Genomic DNA, 18,468 nt, shown 5'->3' with positions numbered 1-18,468 from the left:
CACTGAGGATTGGTTGCTTCTTTTTTTTTTTTTTTTTTTTTTTTTTCCACCTTTTGTTCTCCGCACAATTTTGGGGGGTTCACGTTCTACATGCAAATTAAAAAAAAAAAAAAAAGAACGGTCGCGCGGACGATCGAACAGGGACTGTCAAAATGTAGTGTATACCTTTATGCATGCAGAGTCATAGGATCAACTTAGGTGAAAATTTTTTCTTTTTTTATGCTCCTTATTTTTATGTACGACTACGTGTTGCTTCAAAATGGTTGATGTGTTTAGGTGGGCACTTCGAATCTGACTGTGTAAACCTCTTATCAATGTACCCCCCGCGGAGGCAGCTGATGTTGGTAGTTCATAGTGGAAGGTGGAACTTTGGGGGATATTATACTCCTCTTTCGAAGCACACTGAAAGTATACAGTAAGCACCCCCTGTGGGGGTGGTAAACTCGCGCAACTCACTGCATGTAAATTTCCCTCGTTCCATTTGGACCCACTATTATGTAAAAAGGATGGAAAATTAACTCACCGAAGTGCTTCGCTTAGGGGGGTTTCCTTGTAAGGAGCTGGGCAAATGCCTCACTTGTGTATATACATTTGTGTTCCCGTGTGTGCCTTCCGTTGGATGCACTTATACACGGACCCATGCCCACTCGCGCAGAGAAGGGCTGTAAAATGAATTACAACTTATTAAAGGAAATAATCTCGGCGGACTGAACGAGTCCTTCTACCTCCTCATCGTCAACTTCTTCACCTTCCATCAATTCTTGAAGCTCCTTTTTCTTCTTAACATCCTCCTCACTTAGCCCCACATTCTCTATCATCTCGATAAGTTCGTCTGTGTTTATCAGGTCGTCCACGATGACGCAGGAAACCTGTGGAGGGGCGGGGTGCACATACGGAGATGATCATAATGTGGTGACCAACATGCGAAGGTCAAGGCAAACGTGACAATGTTCATATAACTGGTGCGCCCCACTCGGTTATGCACACGTAGGGGGGGGGGGGTTGAATAGCGCAAAGGGGAAACACCTAAATGCGTGAACTTTTTTAGCGTATATTACCTGTAGCTTGAAAAGGCCAAATGCAAAGGGCATCTTTTTGTGCGCCTTTCCCCATGTGAGCCCTTCCATTTCGATTCCCTTCACCAGTTTTAACACTTCGTCCAGGTTGGTTTCTTCTCCGTAGGGCTTTATGTCGATAATGAGGGAGGACCTGCAGAATTGGGGGGGACACCACCATGATTAGGAGTACTTGCATATATACATATGTGCGTAGACATTGAGCAATAGGGGGACATAATGAAGCTGCGCGTGGGTATCGCGTAACAATTCAGAGATTGCCATAGAGGTCGGTTGTCGTGCTGTCCCCCATACGTGGACCTTTCCACTTCCACTGGTTTATTCCCAGTGTTGCCCCATTTTCGCCTTACTTGTTGATGACTGGTTTCTTGCCCGGCTTTTTCCCTGGCTGCTCGCTAGCCGTGCCCGCCTGATTGCCTTCGTTATGTAGAAGGTAGTAGCTGATGGGTATGTACAACTCGTCGTATGTATTCGCCATTTTGCTTTTTCTTTTTTTTTGTTAATCTGTTACGTTTTCCCTTTTCGTGTTTCTCGCAATTTGCCTATTATAACCAGGAGGTTTTATTTTTTTTTTCGATGCGTAGATTATGTTAAGCTAGCGATAAAATTGGTTTACGCAGGTAGAGCGGCTTTTTTCCGTTGGGGTTTAATTCGCGTGGCGCAAAAGGGAAAGTGCTATGGGCGAAATGACAAGGGCCATGGGAAAATGCTTCTTTTATTCGTAAAAATATTTTCAGTGCCTTATGCGGTCGATGCATTTTTCGCACGTAAGGCACATTTCGCGCATAATATATTCTCTCTCATATGCGCACAAGGAAATACATCCACCCCACGTCGCCTTATTCTTACGTGCTCATACGTTTGGTGGCTGATTCGAATGGAAGCGCCTACCTACTGGTCGTGGGGCTGGCAATCCATTTTTTTTAAGGCTATATTTTAGCCTGAATAGTCATTTCATTTTATTTTTTTTTTCCCATTTTGTTGTTTTGACCCAGGGAGGGATTGATTTCCAATTCCAAGTAAGTAAAAACCTTTTTAAATTCAAATTTGTTGAAAAACGGGGAAAGGCGTTACTAATCCCATCCCAGAAGGCTTAGGCTTAATCAGCTAGCCATGCACGAAAAAAAAAAAAAAAAAAATTGCATACAAAAAAGTGTCAAAATTTTATGAACAGGTGAGTTGATTAAAAAAAAGAGTTGCACACACATAAATAAATAAATACAACATATGTAATTGTGGATACATATACTTATGATCACTTTTGAGACTTCCAAGTAGGGGAATGGTCCTACATGAGGGGGGTATTTACCGTTCGAGTGAACAAAACATTCGTCCATCTGCGTGCAGAAGCGTGATATTGCTTCATCCTGTGCGCACATTTATTCCGATTACCCATCCCCCGGGAGAAAACACGGTATCGTTCTTCTTTTTGAAAACTTTTGTAAATTCAACCGCTGCGCGATGTCTTTCCTTCTGTGCTTAATGTCGCCTTTTTCTTTTTCTCCTCTCATCTCGCCTCCTGCTACCATCGCTGCTGCTGCTACTATGTGAGCTCCGCTCACGTTTGCGAGATTTTTTCCCTTTGCTACGGTGAGACTTATGCTTATGACGTCTGTGGGTCCTATCATCGTCATTTTTTCTGTCCCTCTGTTTGTACCTTTTTGGCGACACGGATCTCTCTCCATGGCGTCCCTTCCTTTTGTCTGTAACGTTGTGGGACGAAGTGGACCTCCGATCTTCACTCTCCTTTTCTCCTTTGCCATCCCCTTTGTTTAATGATTTTTCAAAGTTTAATGCCCACAGTTCATCTTCATCCATCAGTTTTTTCCGTTTTTCCTCACTCTGTTTATTCCGTATTTTTTCGAACGTCTTGGTCAAATTTATTTCGCTCTCGATAACGTTGTACACGCCGATTCCTTGTCCCTCTGCGCCGGTTGGCTTGTATTCGTTTTGTCCCTGCAGGGGGGTGGAGGAAACAGATGAGGTGCGCCAGGAACTAGCAATACACATAAGCTTCTATCTACATATGCGTACATATGTACACACTCACAAATATGTGTGCATGTGAATTCGTGCAGCGTTACATCGTCGTTGGCATATTCCTGGGGGAGCCTGTAATTTAAAATGTGGTCAACCACTAGAGGCCGATCCAGCAGCTTGTATCCGTTGAAGTTATCCACCGCTAGCACTGTGCTGCGCTGGTCCTCGTATGATAGGAAGCAATACCCCTTGGATTTTCCTGCGGAAGGTACACAGAGGGGAAATGAAAGAAAACACAGCGATGTGCTGCACCAAATGGTGATACTGCCATCACACCCTAGAATAATATAGTGGGCAATCCTCACAAACATATATTTGCAGTTTGGTTGAATTACCTGTCTCCTTGTCGCGCACCAGGTTGACGTCTATCGGTTCGCCAAATTGCGAAAATACGATAACGATGTCTCCTTCGGTTAGTCTCCTGTCCAGGTTGCCTGCTCAGGGGGAAGGGAAATCGGGAACGAGCAAATGTATAGTAACGCTCCGACATACGCAGTGGTGAAGTGACGAGAAGCCTTTGTCGCTATCGCGCCCGCTGGTTGCCTACCTATGTAGATGTAACTGGAGTCCTTATACTGGTCATGCCAGGAGGCTTGTTCATTTCCAATGTTCTTCAGCTCTGCTTCGTTCAATTTTTCGACGCTCCGGATTTTATCAAATATGCCCATTTTTGTGCGGCCTTCGGGTTCTTTGCTGATTCTCCGTTTGTTCCTCTCTGTTGCTACCCCCACTAATGGGACACGCGCATCTCAAGCTGTGACGCCACTAATCCGTTAGTATTTGCCCAGCGGAGTTCCATCACAGCTGCAGATGTGTGCAGGGACACTCTAACATGTATGTCATTTTTTTGTTTGTTTCTTTTTTTTTAACGGTACGGATGAACGGGGAAAGGACAACGGGTGTGTGAGGACTGTGGGCACGTTCCAAATGAAGCTTCTCCAGTGGTTGGAGAAAACAAAAAACATTATAGTCTCACTCGAGACAGATGACCTTCATCCAAGCATGAACGTGTACGTGCCATGTTCATTGGGAATACCCTGCTCTGGGTGGATGTTCCCCTCAAAATGTTCTCACCGGAAAAAAAATATATATTCTTAAAAATGGTATATGTTCTTATTCACGTGTTATTGCAAATCGCAAAAATGTGATACCCGTATGGCGCATCACTCTGTTGCCTTTTCTTGCAATAAGCAAATTTTTTCGCATTCAAAATGGAAAAAAAAAAAAAAAAAAAAAGCTAGCTTAGCTGGTTTACTTAAAAATGATAAACGGGGTTGCAGAGCAGAGTAAATTAGTCCTCCAAATGTACATAAAAAAAAAAATAAAAAAAGCAGAGAATGTAGATGCGCTGCTGAACATTGCATATATACGCACATATGATATATGTATATATGTAAGTACAAGTCGTCGAAGCGCCGCCGCACGGGAAGGGGGGGGGAGAATTTGAAGTGCCAAAAATTAGCAGGTATGTATTTTATGTGGGTATTACACTCGTGTAAACATGAACACAAATCTGCTGAAGGGTGGGGTCGTCCCCGCGCGATGGAGAACAAACACACGCCAAAACGTAAACATATAGGAGGGGGGAGTAAGCTGCGATGTTCCCTCTCTCCCCTTCTGCGACGTCCAACTCTATGCTGTAAGAAGTAAAAGCTGTAATGGGATCACCACATAGAGATAACACCAATGAGGGGGGTAGCAAATGTAGCAGTAGCAACGTGATAAATCAAATTGAGGACCATTCTCACTTCATTTAGGGAAGTGTGCTAAGCGAAGGGAGCCATAACGGGTTGTATCTGTCCTGAAGTTTTCTGTTCACTTTATCTAACAATAAGCCGGGGAAGGTTCCGATTGGGACGTGCCACGGCCAAAGTTGTATAACCGTGGGGTGATCAAAAGGGTAAAATTTTTCCTCTATGTAAAGATGAACCCATTTCGAAGGAGACGAAGTGACTTGTGTTGGGGGCAGTGCTCCGTTCTCCTACCTTTCTATTGTAACAGACGGGGGTTTGCCACTCGGAGCGCACAGACAGTCCCATGCAGAACGAAGTATGCACCGGTCAGACAGCTACCTCACTTTCCTCTCATTTTTAACTTTTTTTTTTCTGACGGATGATGAGTTTTCTTCGTGGTGTTCATGCTTTATGTTTTCCTCCACGTGGGTGAGTTTCCTCTTGTTGCTCTTAACCGCCTCATTGTTGAATATCAGCCTGCCTACCTGTGGCTCACGTTTCGCTCTCCCTAAATTGATTACACCGCTTGTGCCCTTTGCTTCCACCCCATTAGGAAAGATGGTCACCTCTGCATTGTCCATCCCGTTGGCATCGTAAAAGTTGTCTCCATTCTGCTCTGCAAAATCGCCCACACAATGGACTAGATTATTTTCCACCGCATTCGGGTTGTTAAAAAGGCTTCCTGTCCCGTTTGAGGCGTCCTGGGGATAATCCTGCGTGGCGTCGCTACGATGTCCCCTATTACTGTTATCTAAAATTTGACTGTAATTTAGCACCCCGTGCGGTTCCAGTTTGGTGAGTATATTTTTGCTTGCCTGCTCATTTAGGACGATACGGGGATCCGCGTTGATACCACTGTGGAGGAATAACTGGGTGACGTCACTTTTTATTATGGGGGCGTGGGAAGAATTCTCCATTTTTTTACTAATCGTTTCCATCAAAATGCTATTTTGCATGTCGGTTAGGTTGTCTTGGAAGGTCTGCAATTGTTGCTTATTGCCTGGGTGCTTCAGCTCCACGTGTTCGCCCTCTTCCTCGGTCGTTACGATCGGTACGTCTGATGTGGGAAAATTCCCCGCCAGGTTACCCCCCTCATTACTGACGTCTTCCTTGCACTTTAGCCTGGAGGGTAAGTCCCCCGTGTGGTCATTTCGTCGCGCTTCCCCCCGATGGTCGTCCTCCCCAGTCAGCGCAGACGAATTGGAGCGAATAAAATGGTCCAAATCTTTATCCACAACGGAGTCGAAAATGTTTAGTAGTAATACATCCTCTTGGTCATCCCCCAAAGGTAGGGAATCAACTTTCTGTTTAATTTCCTCGGACTTAATTTTAATGAGCTGTTCATACACAGAAATGTTTTGCTTCAGTCCGAGGAGGGGCATTTTGCCCGATGCGTTTTCCTTCCTCTGGTAACAATGGTGGACATTTTTGTAGAGCTGAAAGAGGACCTTTAAATTAGCGAAGCACTCCTTCAGACTACCGTACTTGTGAAGTAGCAGGTCGTATTCCTTCTGGAGGAGATCATTTCTTTTTAAAATTTTTTCCACGTCGCTTTCTTTGTTGTCATTCGTTTGGATCGTTGCACAGAGTTTTATGTTCCTCGCTCGGAAGGCATACTTGAGGGTGTTATTGGATTCCTGAAAGGACTTCCTGGACGGGTTGATATTGGCAATCATTACGACAAGGCAGTTTCCTTCCAGTGAATTTTTTAAAAGGTGCGTTAATTTGCTATCCCTATATTTGACTCTAACCTTTGGGATGTTTTTATTAGACGCTAGGGAGTTGATACAGTTGGCTAGCGCAAGGAGGGACTGATTAATGTAGGACCCTTCTTTGAACCTTTCCCCTTTATTGGAAGTGGCACTAGCTCTTTCCGAACCGGCTAAATCGACAAAGCATAGTTTGGCTTTATAATTTATTGCATTCATATTGCTGTCCATAATTTCGTTGTGTATATATATTTGTAGAATAGCATGGGATCTACTAGACACTTTATTCGCCCTGGTAGGAGACATCTTCCTATTTTTCACTCCTTCATTTATTAGAAGCATTGCTTGTTGGTAGCTCTCTACATGCACTTCACATAAATTACTTACCCTTACTTCAGCTGCATCTTCTTGCACCTCCAAAGGTTTGTTCTTCTCCTTTCCAAGGAGGTCCCTAATGGTTTCGTTATATACCTCTAAAAAACTCATGAGCACTTTTACCTTTTCATATTTTTTCTCTTTAATGATGGTGAATAATTCTAGGAGGGACAACTGTACGATCCCGTTTTGGTTCTTATCGTCTAGCATGGTGTAAGTTTTCCCCGAACCGGTCGCCCCATATGCAAAAACGGTTCCATTAACACCTTTGAAAACGTGAGGGATTAACGGTTTGGCGGTGTGCAAGAACACATTTTCCTGCGTTGCATTGACGTCGAATACTACATCGAACACGTAAGTTGCTTGTTTCTTCTTTTGAGACAGTAGATAACATTCCTTCTGATTTTCCTTTTCTATGAGGACATAGTTTTTGTTAAATATAGAGACGATATTTTCTTCCGCTTCGGAAATGGGTTTTATTCTCACTGCAACTTTTACGTTTGAGTAGGCATTTAGAGTGTTTATTAGATTAGAACTGTCTTCCCTTTTCAACGTATTGCCCTCCCCGTTGATGCTGTAGGGGGGGTCTGCGCTGGTTGTAGTGTTGTACGTGCAGGCCGCTGTCCCCCCGCCAGTGGAGTTCCCACTGAAGATGTTTTTTATGTTGATCTGCGGGATGTAAATACTGTCGTAGATATTTTTGGACGTTATGGGGTACTCACTAATGTGGTCCATTACGTTCTTGTTAACTTGGCTCTTCGTCACTGACAGCCTATTTTTGTTTTTCGTTTCCATGGTCCCGTTTTTCGTCTTGACTTCGAGCCTGGCTGAGCTGATCACACCAGATGCACTCATTGCACTGGCAGTGCTTGTTGCACTCGTTGCGGCCTTCCTCCTGGGGACCCGCTTCTTCTCACTCGGGATGGCCGCTGCCGGTCGCGAACCGCTCCCATTCAAGTGGACGCCGCCACCGCCCAGCTGCTGTCTGGCGCGGCTTCGATTTCCACCCGTGGGGTTGCTACTCTTGGCGCCGTCTTCCCTCGCGTTGCAGAATATTTTTAGGGTTCGGTCATTATGGCTGATTATGCTGTTTGCCTGAATATTGGGGCTGAACTTTTTTTTGCTGCCTGCCCTTTCCTCACCCCGGGTGGAACGAATGGTGCCAAACCCGGTAAGCAGCGGAACGCTGGTCAGATTATGGCTGCTTTTTAGGAAGACCTTTTTGCTATTGCCTAGCGCGGGCTCGTCGTTTAGGGACCTTTTCACGTGCAAATTGTTCCTGTGTGTAAATCTAAAGTTCCTTTTCACGTCGCTAAATTCAGGGGAAATGGTTAACACATTAATTTTTTTATTTTCTGTTGCGTTATTGTTCGCACAGGAAGCGGTGGTGCATGTGACAATTTCGCCATTCGCCCCTTCTGCGCGGCATTTTTCGCTACTTTCTTCGCTGCCTTTTTTGTTTTTTTTTAAATTGATTTCCACCTCCCCATCGTTGTGCAGCAGGGCATCCCCTTTTTCTTCCTTCTCGCCTTCGCCCGCCTCGCTCTGCGCTTCAAAGAAGATCGTGTCCCCCCTGGAGATGCCATCGTTTGTCGCGTTCAACCCGTTCAGCTGTTTCAGCTTTTTGTAATTCACGTAAATTTCCTCCAAGCTTTTACCGCCCTCTCCATCGTGACTTCTCGTAATTACATTGGAGAGCTCCCCACTCATTGTATTTTTCTCTCCCACCCTTTTGGTAATACAAAAGCGTTTATTACAAGCCCGTTTTGGCTAGTGAATCTGCACACACATGTGTGTGATCAGGGGTAGGGTGAGGGGAGTATTCCCTCGAGAGGAACAGAGAGGTTGCTGTTTATTTGCACAGTGTCCGTCCCACCTATACGACCATGCGTCGCACACGTGGACAGATGCACACATTTAGGGGCAGGGGGGACGTCCTGAGTAGAGTCGTCGAATTAATGCCAATGGGGGGTCTTCAAATTGATAACCCGGAAATTGCAGCTCAGTATACCTTTTTTTAATAACCATTATATGAAGTGATAAATTCTTTTGTGCGAACGAATATGAGTAGACAGGTATCTGCGTAAGTGAGAGGTGGTGATCTTTACTACCTTCGGGAGAAAGGGGCCTACATGTGGCAAATTATAAGGGGAGAAAAAAAAAAATAGATATACTGGGGAATTTTCCCCTTAGAGGTACGCATGTGTATACATTTTCCTGCGCCCCGCAGACAGGATTACTTTGCGTCTCCCCTTAGTGACCCCCGCCCCTCCAACGCGTTGGCACATGCATACAAAGGTTTATAGGCATGTGGGGTGATAAGTTACTACTACGACGGAGCGATAAGTTACTATAACGGCGCGGAGTGGAGATCGGCCGAGGCGTCAACTGTTATGTACGCCTATGCGCACGAAGCCTTCACGTGGGATAAGCAAATGAACGGGGAAATAACATAAAAAATAAACACGTAAAAAGGAAATGTTTTAGTGTTGAAGTTTACAAAAAAAAAAAAAAAAAAAAAAAATAGAATAGCCAAATTGGTTAACGTGGGAGGCTTTGGTCAAATTTACCAAAACGGAGGACCTCATCAAATCTGCCAAATTTGATGTTTTTTTTTTTTTTTTTTTTTTTTTTCTTAACCTTTTGCACATATAATTCAATGCACTCTATGCGACGAGTCCAGGCCCCTTATGCTAGACAAGTCCTTCCCATTGCTTCGTTCGTGCTGCCTTTTTCCTTCCCCCCCTTTTGGTTTATTTATCCCTTCATTTGGAAGTGTACATGATATGCGCACAAGCACGAATGTACGTATGCATGCATGTATGCAGAAGTGTATATATATTTTTTTTTTTTTTTTCCCTTTGTGTGTGTACCATGGTTCCATTGGCCGAATTACTCACGCGCGTGTATCCGTCTGCCCGTTCATTTGACGGGAATTTTTTTTTTTTTTCCCCGATGCTTCATCAACTTTGTGTTAACTTTGTAGACTACTCATTTAGGCCTTTTCCACAAACCGCTCCTTGTTTTCTTTTTATCCTTTTTATATGCAACTCTTTTGAGGGAACATAAAGGTGCGTTCCCCATTGGGCCCTACACAAACATATCTTCATTTTGCTGGTTCGATGGGAATGTGTTCCCCCATTTTTTTCTTCTCAGCCATTTTTGTGCTGAACGAATGCTTCACTGGGAGTTCAATCCAGTGGGCTATTCATAAATTTTACAAAAAAAAAAAAAATAGGCGACTTCCGTGCAAGGTTGGTCGTCACGATGTCGTTTATCCGTAAAATGTTTATTTTTTAGGGGGAGGGATATTCGCCCGCTAAGTCTAATCATTGGATGTGCACTGTCACTTACGTGTCTCTGGATGGAGTGAACCGCCATATCATGGAACACCTCCATGCGATTATTGCATCATGCGTGAAAAAACTGAAGGGGAAATTCTCAAATGCATTCTGCATCTCTCTTGACAACCTACAGCATTTTCTTAACCTGGTTGGAAAAGCAATAAATTGTGCGCTTTTTTTTTAAAAGATTTTTTTTTTTTTTCTCCTCCATCTTTTTGTTCAAGCAATACAAACGTACTGTATCGCAAATGGGAAAGACGTTTTGGTCACCACAAAAGGATGTATATTCGGCGGGCAAATTAACTCTGCACTTGAAGACGTCGTGCAATCCATATGCCTAAAAAAAGGAGGTGCTTGCGTGAGGGATACAACGTTCACTTCTTCATTTTAAATTTTGTATAATAAGAGGGGCCTCCTTGGGAAGACCATCTTCGGGGTACTTCCATTTTGGTATTTTTCCATTGGCAAACTAATTCGCGGGGTAACTTAGTGGGGATATACCCCCTTCTTCTTCTCCTCCTCACATAATGTTATCCTGTTATCGGTCCCAGCATTACCTCTTCGATGTCACTTTCCTAACTGAAGCTGTTCATGTTAAATTTGGGTATTTCCCAGCTATCCTCCACACACATCTTCAGGAAAAAAAAAAAAGAAAAAAATGTAATTCACATGGAGTAGCAGTGACATACGGGGGGAAAAAACGGTGGAAAATACGTATGCTCTGTTACACTCTCATGTACAGGCTCGCCTTACCAGGACTCTCTTATTGTACATATTCCGGTTGTTAATAAAAATCCGAGCTGCCTCCGGATTCGCGGGGGAAGACGTGTTCGGGTCATTCAGCAAAGACTGAATAGACGTCAGTAACGAAGTTATATCATAAATGGGACTCCACTGGTTTTGCAAAATATCCAGGCAAATATTTCCATCGGTGTATATATTTGGGTGAAACACTTTTGACAGGAATTTTACTTTGGGGGGACTTACGGGGTACTCTTCTGAAAAGTTAATGATTAAATGGAAAATGCCACATTCCCATATGGTATCTTCTGGGCCCCTAATGATTGCATGACAACACATAATGTTGTCTGCGAATGGGGCGGCCTCAAAGCTTTTGTTCTGATCCTTGTTGATTTTGTTTAAATCTTGAATTATCCTTCGTCTAGCGAACGTTGACATGATGCGCCGGTCGTGGTAGCGAGAGGGGTAGACGTGATAATAGCCGTTGCTGCGCGTCTTGCAACGTTATAAGGGTGATAAAATGGAATGCTTTCCCACTTCAAATCTTCCAACGAGTGGCGCTTTCTCTTTTTATGTTTACATTTCTTCCCCGCCAAATGTATCCTCGCTTTCGAGTTACTCTTACGCTCAGTTGTTATACGTACGACGACAACGTTATTGGGCTTGATGTCAAAGTTCCTTCATCAATCTGTTCATTGGTTTCTTACCGTCACACCTGGAATGTTTCTATGTTCTCCATTACATGCTCCATTACGAGTTACAATTTCCTTCACGCTTGTTCCTGTTTTTCCTGCGCTTTGTCCTCTTACTCATCAATTGCGCCACTTCAATTTTGTGGCATATGCTTTCCCTTCAAATGGCTAGTTGGGTAAAAAATTACCTGAACAGATCAGCTTTTTTTTTTCTTTTTTTTTTTTTTTGAAAATCTGTTCATAATTTGTTTTTTAACAAATTAGCTTCCCAAAAAAAGGCGGGAAAAAATAAAAATAAAATAAAATAACGCAGCAGTGGCAATTGCGTTTTGCAGCCCCTACAGGGTTGAAATATTAAAAAAAGAAGGATCCACAAAATGGGGGGCATTTATATTTTTCAAAGCAGTTCAGAAGAGAATATTTCTGCTTTCCTTCTTTCTCGATAGTGAAAAGGAATAACTCCCTTCTTTGAAGAGATGGACCCATATGAAATGCCTACCTCGCTTTCTATAAGCACACAACGCGGGGTATTATGTACATAAGCGCAGCTAAATAGTAATAGGGACAAGCAAACCGCAAAAAAAATGAAGAGAGCTACAAATTAAAAAGAAGAAAAAAAAAAAACACCCATTCTTGAGCAAATCGTTATAGATGAGAAGGCATAATTTACTTATGTGCCTAGCAGCATTGACCATATCTTTGCATTTGCCCTGCAGAAAAGGCGTGGCAGCATGCTTATCTTGCAATGTTGCAACCATAAAATATGTTCCAAATGCAAGGTTAACAAGAATACAACAGAGGGAGAAAAGCGGGTATCCCGTGAAACGAGAAATCACTGCATGTGCAGGGAAGAGAAAGTTCCCCGTCCTGTTCCTGTTGTCGAAGCCTTTTCACGGTTTTCCAAACAGATCGAGGTTGTTTTTTCGTCATCCCCAAACGGAGGGAGAAGGGAACGTCCTTTCGGCAGACTCGGGGAAGGTGCTAGGGAAATCCAGTTGGGGAGAGGTCGGCAGCACGATTGCTACTGGCCGCGTTCGTAGAACCCCCCGTGGAAGTACCTCCATTGGTAGCACCACCATTGGTAGCACCCCCATTGGTAGCATCCCCCTTGAGCACGCATCCCGCAGCAGAAAGCACCTCCTGCTACTCAAAATGTGCGCCTCTGGGGGCAGTGCGCCCGCGCGCGATTCCGCGGTAAAATACGAAAATAAACAAAAGCAAGAGACCGATGCACACTCGGATATCTCGACGAATGTAAATAAATCGCCAGGCATGTCGATCCACGCAACAAAGAACGGTGATGTGTGCGAAGAAAACAGCCACGGTAGCCAAAGCAGAGAACCTTTCACCGTGGAGCAACTGGAAGAGATAAGAAAAAATTGCAGCTACCTCAAAATAAACGAAACGGAAAGTGACGAATATAGCATAGAGCTGTACTTCCATTTTAGGGAATTCAAATTGTTAAGGAAAAAAGACGAGACGGTAAAGTCGTTGATAAATAGGCTAATTTTAAATATGAAAAAGGCGAACAGAAAAAGAAAGAAGCCGCCAAGTAAGAACTACAACCAAAGTGTGGAACAACCCACGGGGGATGACTCCACGATAGAGAAGGAGGAGGACACACCAAATGACATCCACTTTTTTGACAAGGAAAATAATGTGGTGGAGGAGAACTCGCTGCTGATTAATGTGGTGGACAAATTAAGTTACATCCTCATTAATGAGCACAAAATAGAAGTATTCAAAGGGTTGTACGACCTGAAGCAAATTTATATATCCATGGATGTGTATAGCGGACACCCCATAATCCCCGTGGATGCACCCATGGAAGACCTTCATTCGTATGTACACTACTGGACGTATGCGCATGATAAGAAGGTGATCCTATCGCGCGATTTGTTTTACAAGCCTAGGAAGGAAGACACAAACAAAAAAATTCAGCTCGTTATATATAATAAGGAGAAGCCCTTCTTCTTTTACGTTACGAATGAAATAGAAGTGCTGTCGAACGAATTTGAGGAGGAACTAAAAAGGAAAGGAGAAAGGTACCTCCACTTTGAAAAGGTGCTAAAGACAGATGAACACTCCAGCGATAACATACTACGCATTTTGTCGTACAACATTCTTGCACCTATATATACTAATACGAAGTACGCCGTGGAATATATGTTTAAAAATATAGACCCTTGTTATCTGAAAACGAATTACAGATCGCATTTGCTAATTCATGATATCAGTTACGATTATGATATTATTTGCCTGCAAGAGGTGAGTGAACATTTGCATTCCAACCTCTTCTCTGTATACCTACATGACGAGTTTTATTCCTCGTACAAGCCAAAGAACAGCCATGGAAATGACGGCTGTTCCTTATTTGTTAATAAAAAAAAATTCGCCCTCATTGAGTATAAAAATTATGAATTTAACCAAGTGGTGAAACTTCCAGAGTTGAAGGGTGTATATGATGCCTTTATCAATTTGGGAAATGACCTTGAAGAAATCATCAGGGAAATTAAAACCGTTTTTCAGGTTGGCATTTACACACACAGGAGCAGCCAAAATATATTTCTCGTGGCAAACACACATTTTTATTTCCACAGTTTGGCTAGCCATATCAGAGCATTACAGTCGTATAGTTTACTGCACATTTTGGAAACGCTCAAAAAAGAGTATGAACAGAAATTCGGAAAAACGGTGTATGTAGTGCTAAATGGAGATTTCAATACAAATTTCGAGTCAGAGGTTTTTTCCTTCCTCGAAGGAAAGGACATAAATTCAGATTCGGACCTTTGGATAAACTGCAAATTGTTTAAAAAGGAATATGACGATTTGAATAAATACCCAACATTATTTGACTTTTCAAAAAATGAGCATAATAATGAAAAAATTATTGGCCCCCATTTGGACAGGAAAAAATTCCTGCCATTATATTCCGCATATAAAAAGGGGGATATTGCTTACACCAACTGGAACAATAATTTTATTGACGTTTTGGATTACATCTTTTTGTCACCGGGGCTTAAGGTCAGACGGGTACTGAAGGGTATTGACAAGGAAAACTTCGAGAAATATAAGGGGACCTTGTCTCCCATAAACCCCAGTGATCACATTAGCATAGCTGCCGAGGTGGAAATGTGACTCGGCGTGATTAGCTTTTCGGTAGTGCTATTTAATAATGGGGTTGCCCCTATCATTGCCACCCCCGCAGCTCTACCCTCTCTGTTTTGTTAATCCGTCGTTCTGCTAAACCATCGTTTTGTTAATACATCCGTCTGCTCATTTATTTTGCCTGAACAGGTCATACTTCTTCCAAATTCTAGAAAATTGCGCAACATGCCATTTTTACAAAACCCGCGTTTTATTGGTCAGGTTTAAAAAATGACGGAGGGGGGTGGTAGGGGCCTGCCACGAAAATTACATTTCCCCATTTGTGCCCATTCAGACCTTACTCAGGTGATATGACACATTTCGCGTGAAATGTGTGCTGTCACACTTCCTTTTTTTTTTTTTTTTTTTTATAATTTGTTTCTTCCTTTAAAATGAGAGAGAGGAAGAAGGAACTGAGGAAAGGAACTTATCTAATATAGGGGACAGAATATAATGTGGTAGAATCGCCTGTGATGGAAATTGTAGTTGCATATTCGGTAGAAGAGTCGTCGTCGTCCGGGAACCTGTTCAATTCTCTCCTAATGGATCTCTTTCCCCTTCTGTTGCTTCCTCTATTTCTATTGCTTCCAAAAAAGTTATGTATGTTAGGAAAGAATGAAGTGTACTAAAATAAAAGGGGGAAGAAAGGTTGTTAGGGGTGGAAAGAAAGGAAGGGCAAAGGAAGGGGTGTAAAAATATGTGTTATATATAGTGCACTATATACAGTTCATTCTATATATATTTTTTTTCCCTTTTAAATAAGGGAGGAAATAATAATAATAATGATTATTATTATTGTTATATATAATTTCACTATAATAGTAATTATTGTATTACTTTATATAAAAAGTATCCAAGTGCTGGTATTCCTATTGCTGCAAGTCCACCAGCAGCAGAAACAGCAGCAGGGGTGACACTGCTGTTGGTACTTTCTGTACTGGTTGTAGAGATAGGGAGAGTCGCTTCCAAATGACTACTTACATGTTGTGTCAGGCCGTCCCCAGTCATTGTAGATACTGTATGGGGTCCAGGAGGTCCCATCACTTGGGTCTTCATAGGAGGTTCAACAGCCACAACACTTTCCTGAGGTGATTGATCATGAGGTCCTTCAAGCCCTGTAGTTTCCAGATCAGTTGTTGATTCAGATTGTGGATCAGGTGGTGCATCAACCTGCACAGTTTCCGTAGGGCGTTCAGTACATTGTAATGATGATAGTTTGCTCGAATCACAGATACTTTTATATTTCTGATAGGGACCAGTACAATATGGATCACTACTACCTGTCCCCTCACAATATTCCTTTGCAGCATCACATGCATTAGTAACTTCCGCATGATAACTCGGCCACTCTCCTTTACATTTGGGGTCACCTTGCTCCAAATACTTCTTCACAGCCTTATAGTCATAAGAAAAATCGAATACTCTTTTCCTACTATTGAAAATGTCCCTGTTCTTGTCAACATCACTGTATTTCACATTACATTTATTTTCATTGAAAGAACTTCCTAGCGTTTCGTAAATTGCTTCCACTACGGCCGATACACTACTCTCAGATGCGTACTGCAAGACATACTTCTCTATCCAATGATAGAAAAAACGACAAGGTGTATCAGCATCGGGCTTCGGTTGCTCTTCCTTGGATACATATTCCCCTTTCTTTTTACATGCGTAACAATAAGCCTTCGTGATAGGCCCCTCCTGATTCTGAAGTCCGTCGTACTCCTCTAATTTACTTTCCAATTCTTTCCTCAATTTGTCATACTTGTCCCCTATGGTATTACACTCCTTTTCATCTGCCATCCCGAATTTCTCGTAGTAGTCGGTACTGGAAGGTAAATTACCCAAATCCACTTTCTATAAATGTGAATAATTGTTGGCAAAGGAAGGAGGAAGAGTGTAAACATATGTACTCCATATATACACACATATACATATATACCTATATACGTGTACACATTAATATACCTATATATACATGTACATATATATTTATATATAAGATGTCGGACGCACACATGTTCAATGATGAACTTTAAATAAGGAGGATAATATATTTTTTTTTTCCGCTGCTCCCTTCTTTTTCATTCCTTACCTGTCCTGGTGCCATTTTCCCCCCTTTAATTATATATTCTTCCTGTATATATATATATATATATATATATATATTTATATAGAACAAACAAACGAACAAGCACAAATAAACAAACAAACCAAACAAAACAAACACAACAAAGAAATGAACAAACAAGATTACAAACGCTCAAAACAAACGAAGAAACGAATACACTCCCTCCCTTTTTTTACTGTGTTAAGGAGGGAAAATTCGTTCCATTCTATATATATTTATTTATAATACATGTGCGTGTACAGGCAGCACATTACTACCCCTTTTCACACCCACCACATTCCCTTCCTTCACTTCCTTTTAGATTCGTTCACTACATGCCTCTTACAGTTCCTTTATTTGTTTACTACACTATTATATGATAGTTCTCTCCGTACGCTATTCTTTGAGCACATTGTAGAACATTGCAGAACATTGCATTATTATTATTATGTATATTACACGCACGCATGCTTCCCAATTACATTGTGCACGCACACTCCCCTTCATTATGTACATATATAGAAGTGAAAGGGGCTTGCGCGAAACTGCCTTGTTCTTTAGGAAAAAATTTTTTCAGAATATGCTATTTATTCTATGTTCTATTTTTCTATTCTTAAATGGAGGAGCGGGGTGTTATGGTTGTTAGGTGGTAGGTGGGTTGTTAGATCATTAAAATATTGTTAGAACACATATATATTGTGTGGTGCTGTACACAGTTCATACATATTGTATGCAGTTCATATATTGTATGCGGTTCATTCTATATATGTGCAGAAGAGAACACCTTCCTTTCTCCTCTTCCTTCCACCAACCACCCAACTAACAACCTTCCATCAACCTACCATACGGGGGGTCATGTGTGTACATATTTATTAGTACTCATCGGAATAAGCTTAAATTTATTGGATAAAAATTAACTACGCATGAAACACGCGCAGAAGGAAAGGAATGGGGGATCTCTACTAAATTGTGTACATATATATATATACAAATATATATGTATATATATATGTATGTATATGTATGTAACAGCAACCGAGCTGCTCATGCATTGCGCACCGCTTTTCATAGTACTGCTGTGCTTCCGTCACACTTTCTCTCTATACATGGTAGGGGGTGGGAGGGGTGCGCATACTCCTTTTTTCCGCTTATGGTTGATTAGTGCCAGTGTAATTACATTTTTACCGCCCCCCTCCCTCGGCTGCTGCTGCTCCTCCTTGTTGCCTGATAAATACCAACGCCATCCCTCCCCCCAATATTTTCCTTACCGAGCTCTAATATATACAATACGAACACTTCATATTAGATGCATGCATCGTGTTCTCGGACGACCTTTTCACCTATTTTCTTTCTACCCCCCCTCCATCCACACTATATCTTACATACTAATGCACCCTTCTCCTTCTTTCTTTCTTCTCTCTTTTTTTTCATTCTTTCTTTTTTTCCTTCCATAACCACCTTATTCCTTTTTTTTTCTTTTTTTTCTTTTTCACATCCTTCGCGT

The 18,468-nt window shown here is 42.2% G+C and overlaps 5 protein-coding genes across 5 annotated transcripts; 1 reads left to right on the top strand and 4 right to left on the bottom strand.

Annotated features, from left to right (window-relative positions):
- Window positions 1-613: 613 nt before the first annotated feature.
- Window positions 614-1,831, bottom strand: PCOAH_00021400 (Elongation factor 1; the record flags this gene model as incomplete). Its single annotated transcript, XM_020058947.1, has 3 exons — window positions 614-869; window positions 1,059-1,209; window positions 1,427-1,831. 3 exons carry the CDS (start codon window positions 1,552-1,554, stop codon window positions 675-677), a joined length of 474 nt encoding a protein of 157 aa, XP_019914331.1.
- Window positions 1,832-2,555: 724 nt separating this feature from the next.
- On the bottom strand, window positions 2,556-4,232 carry PCOAH_00021390 (Uncharacterized protein; the record flags this gene model as incomplete). The annotated part of the gene is made up of 4 exons (XM_020058946.1): window positions 2,556-3,032; window positions 3,161-3,315; window positions 3,452-3,550; window positions 3,664-4,232. The coding sequence occupies 4 exons, from the start codon at window positions 3,782-3,784 to the stop codon at window positions 2,556-2,558; spliced, it is 852 nt and encodes a 283-aa protein (XP_019914438.1).
- Window positions 4,233-5,184: 952 nt separating this feature from the next.
- Window positions 5,185-8,643, bottom strand: PCOAH_00021380 (Uncharacterized protein; the record flags this gene model as incomplete). Its single annotated transcript, XM_020058945.1, has 1 exon — window positions 5,185-8,643. One exon carries the CDS (start codon window positions 8,641-8,643, stop codon window positions 5,185-5,187), a length of 3,459 nt encoding a protein of 1,152 aa, XP_019914569.1.
- A 2,209-nt stretch (window positions 8,644-10,852) lies between these two features.
- Window positions 10,853-11,456, bottom strand: PCOAH_00021370 (Uncharacterized protein; the record flags this gene model as incomplete). The annotated part of the gene is made up of 2 exons (XM_020058944.1): window positions 10,853-10,909; window positions 11,031-11,456. 2 exons carry the CDS (start codon window positions 11,454-11,456, stop codon window positions 10,853-10,855), a joined length of 483 nt encoding a protein of 160 aa, XP_019914371.1.
- Window positions 11,457-12,361: 905 nt separating this feature from the next.
- Window positions 12,362-14,848, top strand: PCOAH_00021360 (Uncharacterized protein; the record flags this gene model as incomplete). Its single annotated transcript, XM_020058943.1, has 1 exon — window positions 12,362-14,848. The coding sequence occupies one exon, from the start codon at window positions 12,362-12,364 to the stop codon at window positions 14,846-14,848; it is 2,487 nt and encodes an 828-aa protein (XP_019914425.1).
- Window positions 14,849-18,468: the final 3,620 nt, after the last annotated feature.

The sequence above is a fragment of the Plasmodium coatneyi genome, chromosome 8, assembly GCF_001680005.1.
Source record: "Plasmodium coatneyi strain Hackeri chromosome 8, complete sequence".
NCBI classification, from domain to species: Eukaryota; Apicomplexa; class Aconoidasida; order Haemosporida; family Plasmodiidae; genus Plasmodium; species Plasmodium coatneyi.
Note: the sequence above shows the minus strand (reverse complement) of the source record. Positions and strands in the feature narration are given on the sequence as shown.